Genomic DNA, 22,340 nt, shown 5'->3' on the forward strand with positions numbered 1-22,340 from the left:
ATTTCTTTTTCTTCTCTAATTGCTACTGCTAGTGTTTCTAGTACAATGTTAAATAATAGAGGTGATAATTGGTATCCTTGTTTCACTCCTGATCTTATTGGGAAGACTTCTAACTTATCCGCATTGCATATGATGCTTGTTGATGGTTTATATATATGTATATATATATATAGTTTATTATTTTTAGGAAAGGTCCTTCTATTCCTATGCTTTTCAGTGTTTTCAATAGGAATGGGTGTTGTATTTTGTCAAAGGCTTTTTCAGCATCTATTGAGATAACCATGTGGTTTTTGTTGGTTTGCTTGTTGATACGGTCAAATATGTGGATGGTTTTCCTAATGTTGAACCATCCTTGCATTCCTGGTATAAATCCCACCTGATCATGATGGATAACCCTCTTGATCACTTGCTGGAGTCTTTTTCCTAGAATTCTATTTAAGATTTTTGCATCTATATTCATTAGGGAGATTGGTCTATAGTTTTCTTTCTCTGTTTTTGATCTACCTGGCTTTGGAATCAGTACCATATTTGTGTCATAAAAGGAATTTGGTAGGACTCCTTTGCTTATGTCAAATAATTTGTATAGTATTGGGATTAATTGTTCTTTGAATGTTTGATAGGATTCACTTGTGAATCCATCAGGCCCTGGTGATTTTTTTCTTAGGGAGTTCTTTGATGGTTTGTTCAATTTCTTTTTCTGATATTGGATTATTTAAGTATTCTATTTCTTCTGCTGTTAATCTAGGCAATTTATATTTTTGTAAATATTCATCCATATATCCTAGATTGCTATATTTATTGCCATATAATTGGGCAAAATAGTTTTTGATGATTGCTTTAATTTCCTCTTCATTAAAGGTGAGGTCTCCCTTTTCATCTTTGATACTGTTAATTTGGTTTTCTTCTTTCCTTTTTTTTAAATTAGATTTACCAGTACTTTGTCTATTTTATCTGTTTTTTCAAAATACCAGCTTCTAGTCTTATTTATGAATTTAATAGGTCCTTTACTTTCAATTTTATTAATTTCTCCTTTGATTTTTAGTATTTCTAATTTAGTTTTCATCTTAGGATTTTTAATTGAGAAAAAGAAGGCGGGGTAGCTATAATGATCTCTGACAGAGCCAAAGTAAAAATAGATAAGGTTTAAAGAGATAGGGAAAGTAACCACATCCTAATAAAAGACAGTATAAACAATGAAGAAATAACAGTACTCAACATGTATGCACCAAACAGTATAGCTTCCAAATTTCTAAAGGAGAAGCTAGTGGAGTTCAAGGATAAAATAGATAACAAAACCATACTAGTGGGGGACCTCAACCTTCTCCTATCAGATCTAGATAAATCAAACCAAAAGATAAATAAGAAAGAGATAAGAGAGGTGAATGAAACCCTAGAAAAATTAGAGTTAATAGATATGTGGAGAAAAATAAATAGGGACAAAAAGGAATACACCTTCTTTTCAGCAGCACATGGAACATTCATAAAGATAGACCATGTAATAGGGCATGGAAACATGGCAAACAAATGCAAAAAAGCAGAAATAACAAATGTAACCTTCTCAGATCATAATGCAATAAAAATAGTTATTAGTAAGAATACATGGAGAGGCAAACCAGAGACTAATTGGAAATTAAATAATATGATTCTCTAAAATAATTTAGTGAAAGAACAAATCATAGAAACAATTAATAATTTCATTGAAGACAATGACAATGATGAGACATCTTAACTAAACCTATGGGATGCAGCCAAAGCAGTTTTAAGGGGAAAATTGATATCACTGAGTGCATATATTAACAAATTAGGGAGGGTAGAGGTTAATGAATTGGGCATGCAACTTAAAAAACTAGAAAATGAACAAATTAAAAATCCTCAAATGAAAACTAAATTAGAAATACTAAAAATCAAAATAACATTTTGCCCTGACCTAATATGTAAATTGGTCAGCTCTGGGGTGGGAGGCACCTGAAACCACAGTCTAAGAGCCTCTACTCTCAGAAGGGCCCTTCGGAAGGCTCCCCCTTCTTGCTGCACATCTCTATGCTCTCCAGGGTTCTGCTGCCCTTACATGAGTTCTACTATATGTTAGTGTATACACCTGAGTTGTAGTAGACTGGGTCCCCTTTTCTGTCTCTCTTTTTCCCTCTTCCCAACTGATAGCAATAAAACTTTTCACTGAACCGAGCCTCATTTTCTTATATGTTGTTCTCAGGGTCCAAACTCATGAAAGGGTTGTTTTCCCCAACACCACTGGCTGGCCCATGGACCTTCTCCTAAGACATAATCAAGGTCCCTGGACAAGGACTTCACCTATATGACAAAAGCAGCTATCCTGGGGGAATAAGGCACCATGAGCCCAGCTGTAAGCAGCAAGGATCAACAGAGGAATCTCCAGCTTCCTGGGAGAGGGTTTCCTTATCCTCTTCAGTTTACACTGGCTATAGATAAAGACTTAACCTCCTGGGAATTGACCTTCACTGGGGCAGGATGGTACTGTAGAAAAGCAGAGGTCAGTGGGAATCCTCTATCTGCCCAGGAGAGACTCCCTCAGGCCAGAGGATGTCCCAAGGCAGTCGTTCATGTCCAGGTATAGATTTCAAAAGCATTTTGCAAACTTGGATGAGAAAAAATGTACGCCCTCATCTTTACTCACCTTTAACTGAAATTTAGCATTTCCTTCAATTATTTAAAGACATTCTATGAAGGCTTCACAAGATGGCTTAAGGGGCTCATGGTGGCTGCCTGCTTCTGGCTCGGGTGAATCATGCTGGTTGAAGCAGTGGTCTGGCATTGCTTTACCTTGTCTCCAGGATCAAAGAACAGCAATGAAGGGTTATAGAGGAAGCAGAATTTATAGCTCTTGTTCCCGTCAGCTTTTTATGGTAGAGAGGGAAGAAGATGCCACTAGAAAATTGCCCAAGGCTATGTTAGTCTCCAGCCTCTTACTGCTCTCCTCCATCATACGCCCTCATATCAATCTTCCTTTCGGTAGCTGCCCATATCACTCCTCTGGTGAAAAACTTTCAGCTCTTCTCCGCTGACTACAGGATAAAAGTCTGGACTCTTTAGCCTGGTATTCAAATCCACCCACAATCTCTCCTACCTGCCTCTCCATTTTTATCTTCCCCTCCTTCAAAACTGGTCTATTCACTGTTTCCCATAGATCCCATGCACCAGAAGAAGTCTCTTCCTCAGAATACTGGTAACTCCCTATAAAATCTGCATTCTTCCTCTGGGCCTGATAATCCTTAGGCCTAGCATGACACTTGTTCTCCTTGGGACACCCTAATCCAGTGATGGGAAAACTATTACCAGTGGGGCCAGATCCAGGCCGTAGTTTGCATCACTGCCTTAAGCAATTCCCTGATCACTAGGCTCCCACATCCAGATGTAGTGGCCTGGATCTGGCCCCTTGGGGAATAGTTTGCCTACCACTGCCCTAATCCAATCATCTGCTTGTTGAATTCTTATGGCATCCTTTAAAGCTCTAGTAACATGTTATCTTTTCCAGGAATCTTTCCACGATCCCCGATTCAACAATGATTTTTCCTTCCTTAGATATCTCAGCACTTTACCTTTCTCCCAGACATTTGTTGGGGGAATGCCACAAAACTGATTTCCGAAAGGCAAGAGAATGCTATTTAAACAGTTCCATACAGATTCAAATGTATATATTTATTTAGGGATCATTATACTAATCTAGGACATTTGATTCAGGACTCTGGAAATGAAAAGGGTCTAATAACTAACATCTTGTGCTATTTGTTTATTTTTGTTTTATGTGATGAAAATCCAAGAAAAACGTGTTCTGCAATGCTAGGATGCACAGGGTATTTCTTATTCAGCAAATATAAAATATAAAATTTTTGTATGCAACATTTCCTATGAGGCCTATCTCATAACAGATATATAGCAAAGATAAAAGGAAAGAGGGATGGGATACAAAGAGAGGTAGAGAATAAAGTAATCAACGAGTGTTTAATAAACACCTACAACATGCCAGGCACTGTGCTAAGTGCTGGCAATAAAAATATAAAGAATGAAATAACCCTTACTTGCAAGGAGTTTACGTTCTAATGGGGGAGATAAGAAGTAGGCCACATATAATACATACAATCAGTCAGGCAACGAAAATGTGTTAAATGACTACTCTGTGCCTGGCACTATACTTAAGCATTGAGATTACAAAGAAAGAGACAATCTGCCCTCAAGGAGCTCACCATCCAATGGAGGTGATGACATATAAATAACTAAGTACAAACAAGATCTATACAAAAATAATAGGAATTAATTAAGAGAAGGAAGGCACTAGAATTTAGGTTTGGGAAAGGTATTCTGAAGGTGGTCAGATTTTAGGTGAAACTTGAAGGAAATCAGAAAAGCTGAGTGGAAGAGAAGAAGGACAAGATCATTCCAACCATGGAGGAGTCAGTGAGTATGCCCTTACTCTAGAGATGGATTGGCTTTTTCAAGGAAAAAGGAAGAGGCTAGTATCATTGGACTAAAGAATACCCAGTGATGTAAAAGGTATAAGAAGACTAGAAAGGTTAAGGAGCAACAGGTTTTAAAGGGCTTTGAATACCAAGAAGAGAATTTTATCTTTGATTCTAGAAGGGAGAGGGATAACAGAGCCAGTTCTGCACTTTAAGGAGATCATTTTGACAGCTGAGTGGAGAAAGGCTTAAGGTGGCAAGAGACCCAGAGGGGAGGCAGTATCAGAGGAGAGAGGGGATATATTTGAGAGAAGCGGCAAAGGTAAAATTGACAGACTCTGGCATCCAATTGGACATGGGAGGGTGAGAGTGAGGAATGAAGGATGACATTTAGGTTGAGAAACACTGGGGGAGATCGAGTTGTGATACCTGCCACGATAACAGAGAACTTTGTGCGGGGAGTTGGAAGGGGAAAATAAGATTTAAGTTTTGGAAATACTTAATTTAAATGTACAGGATGCCTGCTATGGTAGTTGAAGATGCAAGACTGGAGGTAAAGAGAGAGGGTAGGTAGGGATGGATAAGGAGATTTGAGAATTATGAGCACAGATATGATAACTGAATCCATGAGAACTGATGAGATCAATTGAAATGGGATAGAGGGAGAAAAGAAGACAGTCCGGGATAGAGTTTGAGAGATACTCCTGGCTAGTGGATATGCCCTGGATGAAGCTTCTGCAAGCAGCCTGGAAAGGCGGCGCTGTGATCTATATATGGTGGTAGTCTCAACTTATTATATTTGTGAGTAAATACCTGAGAAGGAGAGTTGGAAACTGAGGGATAATGAGTGAAAGGAATAGGAGAGATGGAACATAACAAGGGAAGAAAGACTCAGAGACAAAGAGTTCCACACATGGGCTCCAGCATGCTTGCTCCTCTCGTGGTGGTAAAGAGAAAGGGCTGCATGTGTCCCCAAACTTTACTGGAGAATCCAGGAATGTGGAATGGGAGGTAGCTAATGAATATGTGGCATGGGATAGGATTTAACATTGGCTCAACTGACAACCACTGGATCCAAGAGGAGGTGTTTAGTCAAACATGTGAGATGGAAAGGAATGTGGTCTGATAAGGTGGAGGCTAGGACCCTGTGGCAGTCAACGCCCTGCCCAGGAATTCCCCTGACCATTTGGTTTGGAGAGTGGTCAAGATTAACAGAGTACCAATTACATATGATGTTCAAGAAATAATATGATCATGAGTCTGATACTTGAGCAGATAGGTTACAATAACCATGCGTCAATAATACTTTCGAGGTTAGAGTATACCTGGTATGCCACAGGCATCAGATAAGCAGGAAAATAACTGGGAGTTCAGCAGTGTCACAAAAACTTTGAAAAAAGGGAGAAATAAGGGGAAGAGAGTGATCAACAGTTTTAAAGGCTGCAGAAAGGTCAAGAAGGATGAGCACTGAGGTGGGGGATTGCATTTGTTATTATTTATAGTTGCCAAATATCACTTCTGGCACTTAAGAGATCATTAGTAAGTACATAATATAAAAGTAGGTTGGAAAAGACAGGGGTTGGAGGAACCAGGAAAGGCTTCCAGGTAAGAGATGGTGCTTGAGTTGTACCTTAACAGAAGAGGAAGACTATGGGACAAAAGTAAAGAAAGAGTTAATTGCAGGCATATGGGATGGACAGTACAAAGTCACTGAGCTGAAGTGTCCTGTGTGAGGAACACAGAGAAAGCCAATGTGGCTGGGAGGCAGCCAAATTTGACAGAATAGTGAAAGGGCATTATTGTTTAAATGAGCACATTCATTGTTGTTCCCTCATTTCTTTGCATACTGAGCAGGTATGGACTTTCCTCCTGAGACTTGCCAAGAAAGTGATCATGACCTTTTGTGAACAAAAAAAATTTATTTTCATGCTTTGTTTTCTTTCCTATGATGCAGTTTGGTTTAGCAGTTCCCTACTCTCTTAGTGGAAAATTTCATTTTGGCTAATCCCAGTGGAAATTGTTTTTGTTTTCTCTAGATGATATTTCAAATTATTTTCTTTACATGTGTAATTTTACAGTTACCCCTTTTCTCCTGACTATTTTTGGGTTAACTCCTTTTTCTTGTCTAGTCTCATTCATTGCTAGAGGAAGCCTGCTTTAGGAAGATTATCTAAAGTCTTCAAGACAGCAAAGATGTCTTTGGGGCATGTTTTTGGTTTTGTTTTAAAGCAAGGCATTATTACTTCTCTTTTATCTTTCTTGATTTATGAAATCATATAAAATTATAAACCCAGGGAAGATAAATGAATCACTGCATATATGTTTAACTAAAGCATTTCTTTTGTGAAACTAATGCAATGAAAGTTATCAGCCTTGACTTAATTTCAGGGTAAAGAATTTTCAGAATCTAATAAAAAACAGTTATCTAAATTTATAAAATAATATTACCAATTTAAAATGAAGCTAAGAAGTTTGGTATGCATTTGATCTGATACAGATTGGTAGAACACAGCATTTAAATATTAAATTAGTTTTAGAAAACTACTAAAGCTATTTGCAATCTCGAGACTGATCATCCTACACCAAATTTAGTTATGATTCAAATTATACCAAGCATTCCTTTGCAGTAGGGTCATTCAAATAAATGATTAATGGCTAGTCATTTCTGTCTTAAAGTTCTGTGAAATTTTTGCTTTGTAGGTATTTTTTTTTCAAGAAGGCTTTGCTAAAAATGTTACCCTTGGCTTCTCACCAAAGCATTGTAAAAAGTAATGTAAAAATATTTCTGAAATGAGATACTTCGGTGAAATGCATTATAAAAACACAAACCATCATTATTGTAAATGATTCAGGAAGGAGTAAATTTTCTGATTCATTTATAATATCTTAATAAATGAAGATTAAAAAAAAGAAATAAACATGGCCCTATTTTACCCCAAAGTAACATGACATATTGTTTAGGAAGTTGCATTTGGCTCAGCTGTCCTTTCAGAAAATTGCCAGGGTAATTTTTATTTATTAAAGACCTGAAATGGTCCAAAAGTGGCAGAAAACATGGAAGTTTGAACTAAAAATATACAAGAAAGAGTTAAAATTAATCTCCAAATGTATAAAGAAAAGATGAGATAATAGCCAGTTATTATCAACATCATTTAAATGTAGAATCTCAAATATAGTTGGACAGTAAACAATATGCTGAATTGGGTCTCATCATATGTGGGCATTCCCTCCATACTTGCCATACCTGCTGGAATCCTCCTATAGGATTTCTAAAAGGATCCAATGAAACTGTCAGGAGCCTTCCGTGAGTTCTCTTGATATCCCCCAAGATTACCAATTAAAGCAACTGGGCTACCCACTATTTCTCCCTTGCCCTTGTCACATGACCAATCCATCTCTTTTTCAATCAGGTATTTATTTCTCCCATGACATTTTTTACACTTAATTACTTACTTATAATGTTACTGCCACTCACTCCCACTTCTCCATTATCATTTGATAATTAACAATGCCACTTCTTCAAAGATGGTAGCTCCATCACTTACTGCTCTACGTTATCAATGGAAGAATATTGGTGTTAAAAATATAGGGTTTTAATTCAAGAAGAAACTGGGGGACATTAAAAACTTTGTAATTTCCCCAAAGGCAATCCAACCCAGCCTTTCCTTCTTCAACACTGAGATCAACTTACTACTATTTACAGCTCTGGTCCAAGATGTATATGTTGATGGCTGAGCCCCAGTGTTCCCTGTGTGAGAAGTTAGGCCAACCCCCTTTGAATGATTATTAATCTCCTGCAAGAATATAGTCAGTTTTGCTGGATAGTTAATTCTTGGTTGTAGACCTAGCTCTCTTGCTTTGCAGATTATATTCCATGCCTTCTGGTCCTTCAATGTAGATGCAGCCAGGTCCTGTGTTATCCTACTTGTGGTTCCCTGGTATCTGAATGACTTCTTAGCAGCTTGTAATATTTTTTCCTTGGTCTGGTAATTTTTGAATTTGGCTATAATATTCCTGGAAGTTGTCAGTTGTGGATTAAATGTAGGAGGTGATCTATAGATTCTTTCAATTTCTACTTTCCCCCTTGTTCGAGAATGTCAGGACAGTTCTCTTGTATTTCCTGTAGGATGATGTCCAAATTTTTTCTTTTGTTATGATGTTCTGGGAGACCAATAATTCTTAAATTGTCTCTTCAAGATCTGTTTTCCAGACCTGTGATTGTGTCAATGAGGTGTTTCATACTTTCCTCAAATTTTTCATTTTTTAAATTTTGTTTTATATATTCTTGCTGCCTTGTGAAGTCATTTGCTTCTAGTTGTTGAATTCTAATTTTTAAAGACTGAATTTCATCCCTGGCTTTTTGCTCATCCTTCCCCTTCTGGTCTGCTTTTCTTTGTAGATCTTCTTTCACCTACTTTCCTTTGTTTTTCAGCTGGTCAATTTGGGCTTTTAAGACATTATTTTCTTGTTTTAGATCATGTATTTCCTTTTCCCAATTGTCTTCAGCCTCTGATTGTTTTCTGAGTTCTTGAGTTCTTGAGTTAACTGAATTTTGAGTTCTTCCAAAGCCTGTGTCCATTTCGCTGAAGTTTCTATGTTTTTTCTTGGTATTCCTTTATCTTCTTCTGATCCATTTGCTCTTTGTTCAATTTTTGGATCAAAGCTATTGATTGTGGTTTCTTTTTTCTTTTTCTGTTGTTTACTCATGTTTTTTCCTTCTTTCTCCCCTGTAATTGGCTGTAATCTTGATCCTCTGATCATATTTTTGGGTTTGGGCTATTCAGTCCTGGGAGGGCTTCTTCTCTGTGTTGTTGATTAATTAGGTTAGTGGGATCTGAGGCCAGATTTTCCCAAGCTGGTGGTAAAAGCTAGAAAAGTGAATTCGGCTTCTTTCACTGTAGTCTGTGAGGGAGGGGCTTCCCTGCCTTCTGAAGACTTCTTGTCTGCTGTGCTGATAGGATTAAGCCCAGGTGTAGTTGATCTGCAAAGCTCTAAATGTCCTGAGATCAAAGCCTCAAGAGAAAGGCAGCACAAGATGGAGGGTATGTTCACCCTCTCTAGGTTTCTCCCCCAGCAGCCTCCCTGCTGACTATGATCAGAGCCTTGAGTTTGGCACAGCTGTGCCAGCGAGGCACTCCCTCGGACTAGTCTCCCCCACCCCAAGAGATTCCAGGATCCGCTGGAGACTCAGCACATTAGGTGGAGGAGGGGATCTGGGATCTTCCTCCTTTCTTTCCCCCCCACGGGAGAATTCCAAGAATTCAGGCTTTTTTTTCCTCTTCCTCCCCCACCTCATACCTTTTAAAGTTGGGTTCAGCTGGAGGATCCCCCAGCTCTGTTGTGTTGTCAGATTTGGTTTTCTGTTCCCTCGGAGCCCTTTGTCCTTGATTGGTGGTAAAAGGTTTTACGGAGGTCTGCAGCCTGGCTGCTTCTACACCACCATCTTCCCAGAATCCCAACAACCAAGACAATGTTAGGTGAAAATGAAAGCATAAGACCTGTACTTTCTACAGGGAATCCTCCTTTGACCTGGGCATGCTGCATCTCTTTCAAGATTCTGCTGAACACCTTCAGCAAGATTAAGCTACCTGTTTTATGCCTTGCTTAATTTTAATAGGACTGAATTAACTTTTCAGCTGCCATATCTTTCAAGAAATCTGATATAATTTATACATACACATATACAAATGTATGTATGAAAGAAGATGTGGTCTCCTGCGGAATGTCATTTGTGAAAGGCCAATTTGTGCTTATAATACGGAGAATGGCTGAAAATTATGACCACTATTGTCCCATAATACAATGACAAGTGATAAAGATTTAAAAGTAAGTTTAAAGAGGGCAGTTAGGCAGCTCAGGAGATAAAGAAGCAGGCCTAAAGACAGAAGGTCCTGGGTTCAAATATGGCCTTCCTTCCTTCCTGTGTGACCCTGTATTAATTCTAAGAGAGAAGGTAAGAAGTTGTTTGTTGTGTGTGTTGTTTTTTAAAGTTTAAAGTTGGTAACAGACCTAACTAAGCAATGCCATCCCAAGAACATTTAACGATGAGAACAGAAGAGCAAATGAAAGGTGGAAAGCGTCTACTAAGATTTTTATAATCAAATCTTTTCACCCTCAAGGAGAGCATGCCACCATATTTGAACCTAACATCACACATCCTAGATGAACCTAGAGAAGAAACGGAAATTGTCTGAAGGGGGATGAATATGAGAAAAGCGGCTGGAATGAACCAAGGATTCAGAGAGGAGATCTGTGCTGGAGAAGACACCATCTTAAGAGCACTGGAGAATCCATTTTCATGAGATCTGAGGAAGGAAAAGATACCAGACATGGAAAGAGCTCAAACTCTTATGGGTAAATGAATGAAAGTGTGCACTGCATGTGAGGCACTGCACCAAGCACAAAAACAAGGCAATTCCCACTTACATCCTCCTGGGCTAAAGCACATATACAGGAAATGTGACAAGGGAAGGGAGTCTTTGGGGGGTTGATTTATGGAGCACTCAGTTGACACTCTTTCCAGAAGCCAGGGCATCGCCGTAAAACTAACTTTATGGAGGGGGAAGGTGTAGACTGCCAGGGCATCGCCGTAAAACTAACTTTATGGAAGGGGAAGGTGTAGACTGCCAGGGCATCGCCATAAAACTAACTTAATGGAGGGGGAAGGTGTAGACTGCAGCGCTAGCTGATGGAGAGAAGACTGGGCTAAGGTGAATAGCTAGACAGGGTGTGAAATGGTTTGGTCCGCTAGTCTGGAGCTGGCCAGACAGAATGAACTGAACCAGTTGGGTTTTGGCTGATTCATTCACTTGCCCATCAGGGGGGAAATTCTAAAGTTGAGAGGAATTTATTCTCCCTGGGACAAGGGGGATTTTTTTTTTCCTGTTCCTCATTTCCAGAGGTGGCTTTCTAGGCCAGAGAGAAGGAAGCAGGGTCATTACCACCAAAAAGTTTCATATTATAACAATTAAAAACAAACAAAAAACCAGACTGGGCTCAACAGTCCTCAAATTAAAATGACATATACAAAGAGTGCTGAATGGAACAGATTGTCATCTTGCTCAAAATGGCGGATTCATTTAGTGATTTCATTGAGAAATTAGGGCATCTCGACGAATTATCTTTCACTAAGAAATAACCGTACGAGTGAAAAGAACGGAAGCAAGCCTGAAATCTTTTGTAATATTTCTGTTATACAAAACAGAATGGGAGCGAATAGGAACATAAACTCAATAATGGGCAAGAAATAGCATTCATTTACTCCTTTGTTCTCTCTGAGTTACTGGCATATTTTCCCCCCTATGTTGGCAAAGTGATTAATAACCATTAACCTCAGATTAACTGATCAAACAGTAAATTTTTTCAGGTGTTTAATTCAAACATATTAATGGCTGATGGTCTTCATCTTACAATTTTTGAGTTCTGTCAAATAATATACTCTATCGAATACTCAAATACCCCAGGTAGATCAATCAGACAGTTTCTCTGGGGTAAATGGATCTACAATTCTATTCTACAAACTGTAAAGAGTCCATATTCCTTTCTTGTGTCACAAGAACCCAAGACCTGATATCTCCGCCTGTAATTAACAGCAAACAGAGCTTTTCTCTGGGACCACTTAGGATCCAATTTGGTACCAACAATGATTAAACTTTTTTTTTCTTTTTTTAAATACTCACCTTCTGTCTTAGTATCAATTTTAAGGCAGAAGAGTGGCAAGGGCTAGGCAAATGGGGTTAAGTGACTTGCCCAGGATCACACAACTAGGAAGTATTTGAGGCTAGATTTGAACCCAGGCCCTTTCAACTCCAGGCCTAGATCCATTGTGCTAGCTGCCCCTATCAACCTGTCTTCAACAACAACAAAAACATTCTCTCTACCTCTAGAATTCTAGGGTAACTCAGTAACTAAATATTTCCATGACTTGATAAAAGTCCATCATCAGTTTAATTTGTACAGATAGGTTTAAGCATTCCCTCTCTGAAGAATATAAAAAAAAGAAAAAAAAAAACAATGTGGGGCGTGGAGTCAGGGAGACTGGTCTTTCTGAGTTCAAATCTGGCCACAGATACTTCCTACCTGTGTGACCCTGGACAAGTCGCTTAACCCTGTTGGCCTCAATTTCCTCATCTGTAAAATTATTTGGAAAAGGAAATGGAAACCCACTCCAGGATCTTTGCAAAAACCTCTAATGATGTCACAAAAACTTGGACATGCCAGAAAATAACTGAACAAGACTAAGTTGGTTTGTTTCATTGTGGTGTAATGCTAATCTGTTCTAAAGATTAACCTATTTTTTAACCAGTACCAGACTGCTTTGATGATTACCATTTTATGGTTTAATTTGGGGTCTAATATCTAAGATTCCTTCTTTCCTTTTTTTTTTTTTGCATTATTTCCCTTGAGATGCTTACTTTTTGTTCCTCCAGGTAAATTTTGTTATTTTTTGGTGGATCTACAAAGTATTCCTTTAGAAATTTGATTGTTAGGGCATTAAATAAGTAAAGCAATTATGGTAATTTTGTCATTTTTAATTATTAGCTTGGTTTACCCAGGAACAATGAATATGTCTCCAATTACTGAGACCTATTTTTATTTCCTAACATTTAAGTGTTTTGTAGTTGTATTCTTATAATATACACCATAACTAGAGTTTCTTGTACTATATCAAAGAGAAGTGATAACAGTGATTCTCCTCGGCTCCTCTCCTAATCTTACTGAAAAGAACTCATTTTTCCCCACTACATAAAATACTTGCTCTTGGTTTTAAACATATATTATTTGCCATGTTAAATAAAAGCCCATAAAAGTCTTATTTTCTATGTTTTAAAAGCAAGTAGGCGGTACAGTAAATAGAGCTCTAGACCAGGAGTCAGAAATTCTGAGCTCTAATCAGGCTTCAGGCACTTAGTAGCTCAGTGACTTTAGGCAAGTCACTTAAATTTTGTCTACTTTGTGTCCTCTGTTGTAAAATGAGGAAAACAATAGTTATCTACCTCCCAGGGTTGTGGCAAGGATAAAATGAGGTAATATTTATAAAATACTTTTCAAAACTTAAAAGACTACAGAAATGCTAGTTATTAATATAAATAGGTATTATCTTTTTCTAAAAGCTTTCTTCTGTCTATAGTGGCCTCATATTATTTGCTATTCTACTTATTAATATGTTTAATTAGATATTTTTCCTAATATCAAACCAACTCTGCATTTCGGGTATTAATACAATCCAGTCATAGTCAAGAAAGAGGAAAAAAAATATAACATCTTTGTGATAGGTTGCTTTAGCTACTTTGATAATTTTTTATTTATAATTATAGCTTTTCCCCTCTCTTTTGACTTCCTGGTTCAGGTATCCAGATCATAATTAAATCATTAAAGGAATCTGGCAGGACTTCTTTTCCTATCTTTGTAAATAGTTTGTGTAATATTGAATTAATTGTCCTTTGAATACTTCACAGCATTCACTTGTGAATCAATCTATTCCTGTTTTTTTTTTCTTGAGATTCCTTTATGGTTTATTTGATTTCTTTTTCTGGGACTAGGTTGTTTATATTCCCTATTTCTTGTTCTATAAATCTGAGTATTTTATATTTTTGTAAATATTCATCCATTTAAGTTGTCAGTTTTGTTGGCACAAACTGTAGTCAATACAGTTTCTGCTTTACCTACATTTCATCTTCATTTGATGTGAATTGTGTTTTCATTTTTGAAACTGGTAATTTGTTATTCTCCTCCCTTTTTTTGATCAGATAATCATTTACCTATAGTACTCCCCTTGAAATAACACCTGTTCTTCTTGGGGCTCAGGCCAAGGTCCCTCCTCTCCAAGTAGGGCGACAGAGCTATGGGCCCTTGCACCTCGGGGCCAAGCCTTGAGGCTCAGTTCCCTAATGTGGGATCGAGATTCAAGTGATCCCCCTGACACCCTGCTTTTTGCCTCGGGATGAGTTTCCACTCTCCTTTCTGGGGATCGTGATGAAAGCAAGCACCCTGAGGCCCTGCTCCTTGCCTTCTCCAGTCTCTGAGACTAGGGGCTGAGCCACATGGTGGTCAGAGCCAAGTCCTGTGAGATCAGGGGAGCTCTAGTGCTTCTTCCTTTTTCACCATCCTGGCCAGTCCTTTCTGCTGAAACTCTTCCTTTCACCTCTCATCCACAGCAGCCCTTACCATGCTACCACAATCTGACTTCTCGGTCTGCTCTACCTACCAGCACATCCAGCTAGAGGCCCAAAGCATTACAGGATCTAATGTTAAAATAAGACTTTATGTAGAAAATTTTAACAAAGACCAAAGCCCTGATGAGCTTCACTAAGAGTCCATGAATACTTACTTCATCCAATCCACCAGAGAGAGACAGTAGGTCTACTCAAATGGGTCACAACAATGGGGAGAGGAAGAAAGGGGGAATTATTTCAGTTCTTTTTGGGAGGTTCACTTTGCCTCAAAAAGGCAAGAATATTTGTCTTTCTTTTTATTTTTATCTGAAGTAGGTTCACTTACAACAGCAGAGAAAGAATTTTAACCCTCATCACCCCCAAAAGAAAAGATAGCTATGAGTTTTTGTTGGTAAAAAGGCAGCATACAGATTTGTTTGTAGATATGTTTTGGCATGTATTTTCCATAAATACACCAAAAATATGTCCAAAATTCTGCCTCATTATAATTTTTTTAGCTCACATTTATAGTTTTAAGATTTACAAAATACTTTCTTCTTATAAACCTGTAAGTTTCATAGTAAAAGTATTACTATCTCCATATTTCAGATGTGTAAACTGGAGGTTAAATGTTTTGCTGATGTTCTAAGCAAGGCTCTTTCTGATATATCATGATTTCGTATTTTCCCTAATCCATCATACATTGCCAAGTCATGGTATAAAGCAGTGGTTCCCAAACTTTTTTGGCCTACCACCCCCTTTCCAGAAAAAAATATTACTTAGCCCCCTGGAAATTAATTATTTTTAAATTTTAATAGCAATTAATAGGAAAGATAAATGCATCTGTGGCCATCACTGCCTCCCTGGATCGCTGCTGCGCCCACTTTGAGAATCACTGGTATGAAGGAATAGCAGAGTAGCCAACAAAACATTCAATGGAGAAACACCACAAGCATTACAACTAAAATCAGATCCAGAACAAAGCAGGGGAGAAGGATGAGTGAAGGGGAAGAGGATGATAGAGGAGAGGGCAGATTGGAGGAGGCAGTGGTCAAAAGCAAAACAATTTTGAGGAGGGAAAGGGTTAAAGGAGAGAGAAAGATAAACAAGGGAGAAAAGGGATGGAGGTAAAAATAGTAATCATAACTGTCAATGGGAATCATCCATAAAAAGGAAGATTAAAAACTAGAATCCTATGTGTTTATAAGAAACACACCTGAAGCAGAGAGAGTAAAGGTAAGGGGCCAAGGTAGAATCTATTATGCTTCAGCTGTAGTAAAAAAAAAAAACAGGGTGGCAAACATGATCTCAGACAAAGCAAAAGCAAAAATGCATCTAATTAAAAGAGATGAGCAAGCAGGGAGACTACATTTTACTAAATGGTACCCCAGGCAATAAAGTAATACCAATACTAAAAATATATGCACCAAATGGTACAGTATCCAAATTCTTAAAGAAAAAGTTAAATGAGCTAAATGAGGAAATAGGCACTGAGGGGGACTTCAACTTTTCCCTCCCAAAATTACATTTATGTAAATAATAGAAATAAGAAAGAATGTAAGGAGACAAATAGAATTTTAGGAAAGTTATGATAGACCTCTAAAGAAAAATGAATGGGAATAGAAAGGAATATACTTTCTCTCAAAGGAACAAGGCATCTATACAAAAACTGATCATGTACTAGGGTACAAAAACCTTACAACCAAATGTGGAAAAACAGAAACATTAAATGCAACCTTTTTAGACCATAATACAATAAAAATTACATTTTACAAAGGCCTACAGAGAAAAAAAAAGACTAAAACACAACTGGAAATGAAATAATATAACCCTAAAGAATGAGTGAGTCAAAAAACAAACCATAGGGACAATTTCACTAAAGAGAATGAAAACAATGAGAAAATACATCAAATTTATGGGAAGTGTCCAAAGGGGAAAATTTATATCTCTAAATGTGTAGATCAAAAAAATGGAGAAAGAGCAGATCAATGAATTGGCATGCAATTAAAAAACTAGAAAAAGAAGCAATTTAAAATCCCCAATTAAACATCGACTTGGACATCCTAAAAATCAAAGGAGAGATTGATAAAATTGAAAGTAAGTCAAATAGTAAACTAAGAAATAAAAACTAGGAGCTGATTTTATGGGGGCAGGGGAAGTGAAACCAATTAAGATAAAAAAAAACTGGTTATCTGGTTTCAAAAATGAAAGGAACTCAAATTAGCAGTGTCAAAAATTAAAAGGTGAATTCACCACCAATCCAGAAGAAATTAAATCAATTATTTTGCTATTTTGCCCAATTATATGCCAACGAATAGAACGATCTAAGTGAAATAGATGAACATTTATAAAAACATAAAATGTCTGGATCAGCATAAAGAGGAAATAGGATACTTAAATAAACCTATCTTAGAAAAAGAAATTGACAAAGCATGAAGGATGTTTTCAGAAAAACTTGAAACAACCTACATGAATTCAAGCAGAGCAAAGAGAGCAGAAATGTGAGAACTTTTATCTATCTCTCTCTCTATAAATATCTATAGAGAGAGAGAAAGAGAGACAGAGAGGAAATATGGTTGACTTACCAAGGATTCAGAATCTCTCTCAGCTCTCTTCTCTTCGAACATACGAATTTTTATAGCACTCATCTTATCGGTGTCAGCAAAGACATAATGCCTTGGATTGTAGTCTTTGGACAAGCTTCCCAGCAGCCTCAGAATTTCTGAGGTGTGCCCACCTGAAAATAATATTACAGATCAGAGAGATTAACACTTACTTATATAACTTATTACATTTACTCATACACTGTGAATCGACAAGTGACAAGCGGCAGGTCTATGTGCCCAGGAGGGAAGGAGGTGGGTTTTTTCCCCTCTTTGCATCCTTCTGCCCCTCTCTCAGCCTAGCACAGGCCATGCTCATTCCACCAGTCCCTACTACTGCTCAGGGAGCATTGCTGGGAGGTTTCAATGAGATCATATTTGTAAAATGCTTTAGCTCAGTGGCTCACATAGGGTAGATGCTTAATAAATGCCTGTTTCCTTTCTTCCTATACACAAAATCTTGGTGAGACCCCTGTTTTATGGCTGAATTTCAAAGGACTTAATGAACAGTTTATATCTTCAGGGTTCAACAGTCACAAATTCTATTGCCACGTAAAAGTCATGCTCACTTGTGGATTATCTTGAGAGCTAGGCTAATCCTTGAAAACTCTATCACCACAAAGGCCTAACAAAAGCTTTAAATGTATTATATAGAGCAAGGTCTCAACAAATAGAAATAATGAAATATATGAGGTGGTTGCCTTATTCAGATTTCCCCAGCATATTTCTACTGAACTAGAACCAATGCCCATATTTTACACAATGATAATTTCAAATAGTGCAAATTCAAATACATGTGACCACTTCAGAGGATCTGTTACTTGCACTAATCATGTATGTATAGTATAGATGTAAATTTTCATTTATTTTGCAGACTCTAGTCTCACAGAGTCAAATGTCTATGTTTACCTAAGTTATTAGTTGCTTCTCAGTTGTTTGTTTTTTTTTTCTTTTAAAAATCCTTTTAAAAATTCTTAGAATTGATACTAAGTACTGTTCCAAAGCAGATGAGCAATAAGGGGTCACACAGCTAGGAAGTGAATGAAGTCAAATTTGAACCCAGGATCTCTCATCTCCAGGGCTGGCTCTCTATCCACTGAGCTACCTAGTTTCTTTACTTCTCTTTTTTTTTTTTGGATAACCATCCATCTACATAATACTCTAACTAATAATCTACCAATATTGGACTTTTCATGTAAGAGTAGAAAAGTTTTGTTATTCTACTCTATGAAAATGTTTGTCTTTTTTTTTTAAATGAGTGTAAAAAACTTCCCAGTATCTTTCCCCAACATCCATTCTTGAGAAAAACAGTTAATCAATGATTATGTATACAACACTTGTGAAATTGAAACAACAAGCATTTATTAAGCACCTACTCTATCCAGGGCACTGTGTTAAATGCTGGGGATTGAAAGGCAAAAAACCATCTCTGCTCTCAAGGGGCTCCCGGTCTAACAAAGGAGGCTACATGTAAGCCTAGGTACAAATAAGCTATTTAGAGGATAAGTGGGGGTAATCTCAGAAAAAAGGCACCAAGGTGGAGGAGAACAGGGAAAGGATTCTTACAGAAGGCAAGACTTTAGTTGAGACCTAAAGGAAGCCAGGAAGTATAGATGAGGCAGGGGAGAATTCCAGGCTCAGGGGACAGTCAGTGAAAATGCCCAGGAGCTGGAGAATCTTGTTCAAGGAACAGCAAAAGAGGCCAGTGTTACTGGAGGAGCAAAGGGTAAGGAGGCAGGAAAGGCAGGAAAAGGCCAGGTTACGAAAAACCAGAGAATTGATTTACTATCTGATCCTGGAGGCAATTGTGAAATTGATTCTTGATTACTGATTATTAATTTATAATTTAAAATTTTGTTAAGCATAATAGTAACCATTATAATCAAGCTTGATCATTGTAACCAAGCTTTATGGCTTGGAGGTTTAGAGTATTATAGCACAGATTTAATGCCAGCCTTCAATAAGTAAGCAAAACAAAAAGTCAGTTGAGGGAGATAAGAAAGATGGATAAAAAATGATTCCACCTGATCACAAGATTTTTTTTCCTAAGGCTGGATTCTGCTGGTGGATAAGAGACCTGGAGAATGTTCCAGGGAGAAGACTAATTCAATGCCTCCCTTTATAATATGAACTCTGGAAAGCCCGTGGTCTGGGAGGGTTCTGTGGTATTGATTCTTACAAGAGGATGTTGGCCTAATTTGGGTTTTCTGGTCAAAATGATGGATGAAGACTAATGGTGGTCAGTTAGCATAATTAAGAACCAATCACAATCTTAGTTTGGAAGACATTTCTGGATCTTCTGTAGTCACTAAACTATATAAAAAAAGCTATTCTGACTACACCAAAGGCCTTTGATTACTGAGGGACCATTGACCTTTATTATTGGTAATGGCTAGTCTTGCCAATAAATAGATACGGTCCAACCTTTTGTGTCTCAGATCTCTCACTATTACAGATTTATTTCAATAAATGGTCACTGGAGTAGAATGTACAGGGCAGTCCCAGGAAAGAGCTGGACTTTAGGGTAATCAAGAAGATAGCTGAATGGATAAGGGATTGGAGAGGGGAATAAATTGAGGCAGGGAAGCAAAAAGCAGCATGAGATGAAGGCCTGGACTGGCCCTGAGTGGAGACAGTATTTGATAATATATACAATATTCCTCATTTGTAGTCTCCCAATCTCTCTACCAAGAGGAAAAGAAATGTGTTCCACCATCTGTCTTATACATATGTAAGTGTAGAAACACAGAAGGGCAGGGGGGACCTGAATGTCAGTAATCTGTGAGATTATGAAATTCTCCATCGAATTCCTGGACCAGGACTCTGCCTATCTCAAACTACACTAGCATACATATTTACTTAGATATAAATATGTATACATATATAAAAAACATGTTTTATATTCATCGATTTTAAATATTTAGGGACATATACCTATATTTAAACATTTGTATTTTTATGTATATTTGTACACAGATACATATATATGATGAGTTAGTGGCCAGTTTCTGAATCTGTAATCAAAAGACTTGCATTTGAAGCCTGGCTCTGTTACTTCCTAGAGCGGTCATAACCTGTCTGGGCTTCAGTTTCCTCATCTCTTTGAGGTCCCTCCCTACTTGAAATCTGCAGTCCTGTGACCCCAAGTCACAGGCAAGGGGGTGGAAACTCACATGGAGGAATCTATGTGAGGTTTCCTAAGTCCTAGTTCTCTGTTTGGGGCTTCTCTTGTATTCAATTAGGAGGAATCAGAAAGTTTCAGTATATGTACTTGGAGGGGGGGGGGAGGTACAGGGCAGAAGGTTAGACTTTAGGGCTGGGAAAGCATGAGTTTGAATCCTAACCCTGTGACCCTGGTCAATTCACTTAATATCTTTGGGGCATGGTTTTCAATTTTCTAGGTTTAAAATCGATGCACCTTGAGGGGCAGTTAGGTGGCTGGGTGGATTCAGCGCCAGGCCTGGAGTCCGGAGGTTCTGAGTTCAAATATTTCTGGGTGACCGTAAGCAAGTTAATTAACCCCCTACTGCCTAGCCCTTACCGCTCTTCTGCCTTGGAATCAATACCTAGTATTGATTCTAAGTTGGAACATAAGGGTTATTTTATTCACTCGGATCATTAACAACACTGAGCTCAAAGTTTCCTGGAAAGCATGAATTCATTCCGGACCAGTAGCTCACAAAAACCACATAGACCAGCATGCAACGCTTCAAGCAAAAGAGAAAACTACAAGAGAGCACTGTATTCTGGGGCTTGTAGTCCGAAAGGAAGCCAGAAGAAGGGTTGTCATGTGACCGGCGAGGCTACGACCTCTGTCTACTCACCGGACCCGGCCACCACCAGCACCCTGACGGACACTGTCTTTAGCCCCTTTCTTCGGAAGCCGACTACCAGCCACAGCCGCAGCACTACGAAGGCGGCAACACCCCCCACAGCGATTAGGCAGAAGAAGAAATTCATACTAGCCGAGAGAGTCCATGAGCGCTGCGGCCAGGAAGCAAACCATAGAGGGAGTCCGCGGTAGAAGTTCGAAAACTACGGGAGCCGAGTCGGCTCGAAACGTCTCAGCCCTGTCCGTCACTTTCCGTCGCGTTCTTGGCCGCGGGAACAGCCGATTCGCTCGAGAGGTGGCGCTCAGGTCTAAAGGGGGCGGGGAACGAGGGGAGGCGGTAGTTATCGCCTCATTTACTGCACAGCTGTGGGCCTAGGGGCGGGACTCCTGGTAGCAGGAAACGCCCAAGTGTGAAACTCGCTACCTGTGCTGTCTCCGCCTCCTGGGACTGGTTCCTCCATTTAGAGCCAAACGTTAATCCCCCTTCTCCAACCCCCTACCCCAGCCGGGCGCCGCGCCCTGCCCCTATATCCTTAATGCCACGTCCGCGTTCTGTGGACTTTGGGCTCCAGATAGCTTTCCTTTCCTTAACTGGTCCCGCCCCCACAGAAATAACGCCCAGCTGCTGCTGATACACGCCCGGGTTCCAGGCCGAGGTAATTAGAATTCCGGCAGGAATGGTTGCATCCTCCCTTGATGCTATCCTCCGCCTTGCTTCGGAACTGACCTGTCTGTCCAGGTGATCAAAGAAAGTGGGCGTTCCCAATTGACCAATGATCTAAGAATAGTCAATGTTTTAATTTTAGGAGAAGTAATGAAAGCTATCAATTGTCATATGAAAAAATGCTCCAAATCACTTATGATTAAAGAAATGCACCTGTCATCTTTCAGAGAGGCTAAGGGAAAAAAAAAAAGGAAACTGGAGATGTGGAAAAAAATAGAACATCAACGCACCCTTGGTGGAACTGTGAACTGATCCAATAGTTCTGAAGAACAATTTGGAACTAGGCCCAAAGGACCACAAAACTGTGCATACCCAATGACCCAGCAGTACCACTACTTTGCAATCTAAAGAGATCACAGAAAGGGAAAAGGACATATTTTTACAAAAATATTTATTGTAGCTCTTCTAGCAAAGAATTAGAAACTGAGGGGATGCCTACTGTCAATGTGGATTTTTGAATGACTCGGTTTACCCTTATCTTTGAGAAATCTCAGTGCCAAGTACCTCTATTTTGGTTAGAATGTTAAGCACTTTTTTTGTTTTGGAAGCTTCTCTATTGGATGAAAGTTTTCCTCTCGTGAAGCCCAGTTTCTT

At 38.6% G+C, this 22,340-nt stretch overlaps 1 protein-coding gene across 1 annotated transcript in view; it reads right to left on the reverse strand.

Annotated features, from left to right (window-relative positions):
- The window catches only part of ALG14 (ALG14 UDP-N-acetylglucosaminyltransferase subunit), a 98,068-nt gene extending 76,750 nt beyond the window's left edge, over positions 1-21,318 (reverse strand). Inside the window, exons 1-2 of the mRNA XM_044672087.1 lie at positions 21,015-21,318; positions 17,173-17,324 (exon numbers count right to left, since the gene is read on the reverse strand). Coding sequence (XP_044528022.1) covers positions 17,173-17,324; positions 21,015-21,150 — 288 coding nt within the window. The 5' untranslated portion in view covers positions 21,151-21,318. The remainder of the gene's footprint in view (positions 1-17,172; positions 17,325-21,014) is intronic.
- Positions 21,319-22,340: the final 1,022 nt, after the last annotated feature.

Source organism: Gracilinanus agilis, chromosome 4 (assembly GCF_016433145.1).
Source record: "Gracilinanus agilis isolate LMUSP501 chromosome 4, AgileGrace, whole genome shotgun sequence".
Classification (NCBI taxonomy): domain Eukaryota; kingdom Metazoa; phylum Chordata; class Mammalia; order Didelphimorphia; family Didelphidae; genus Gracilinanus; species Gracilinanus agilis.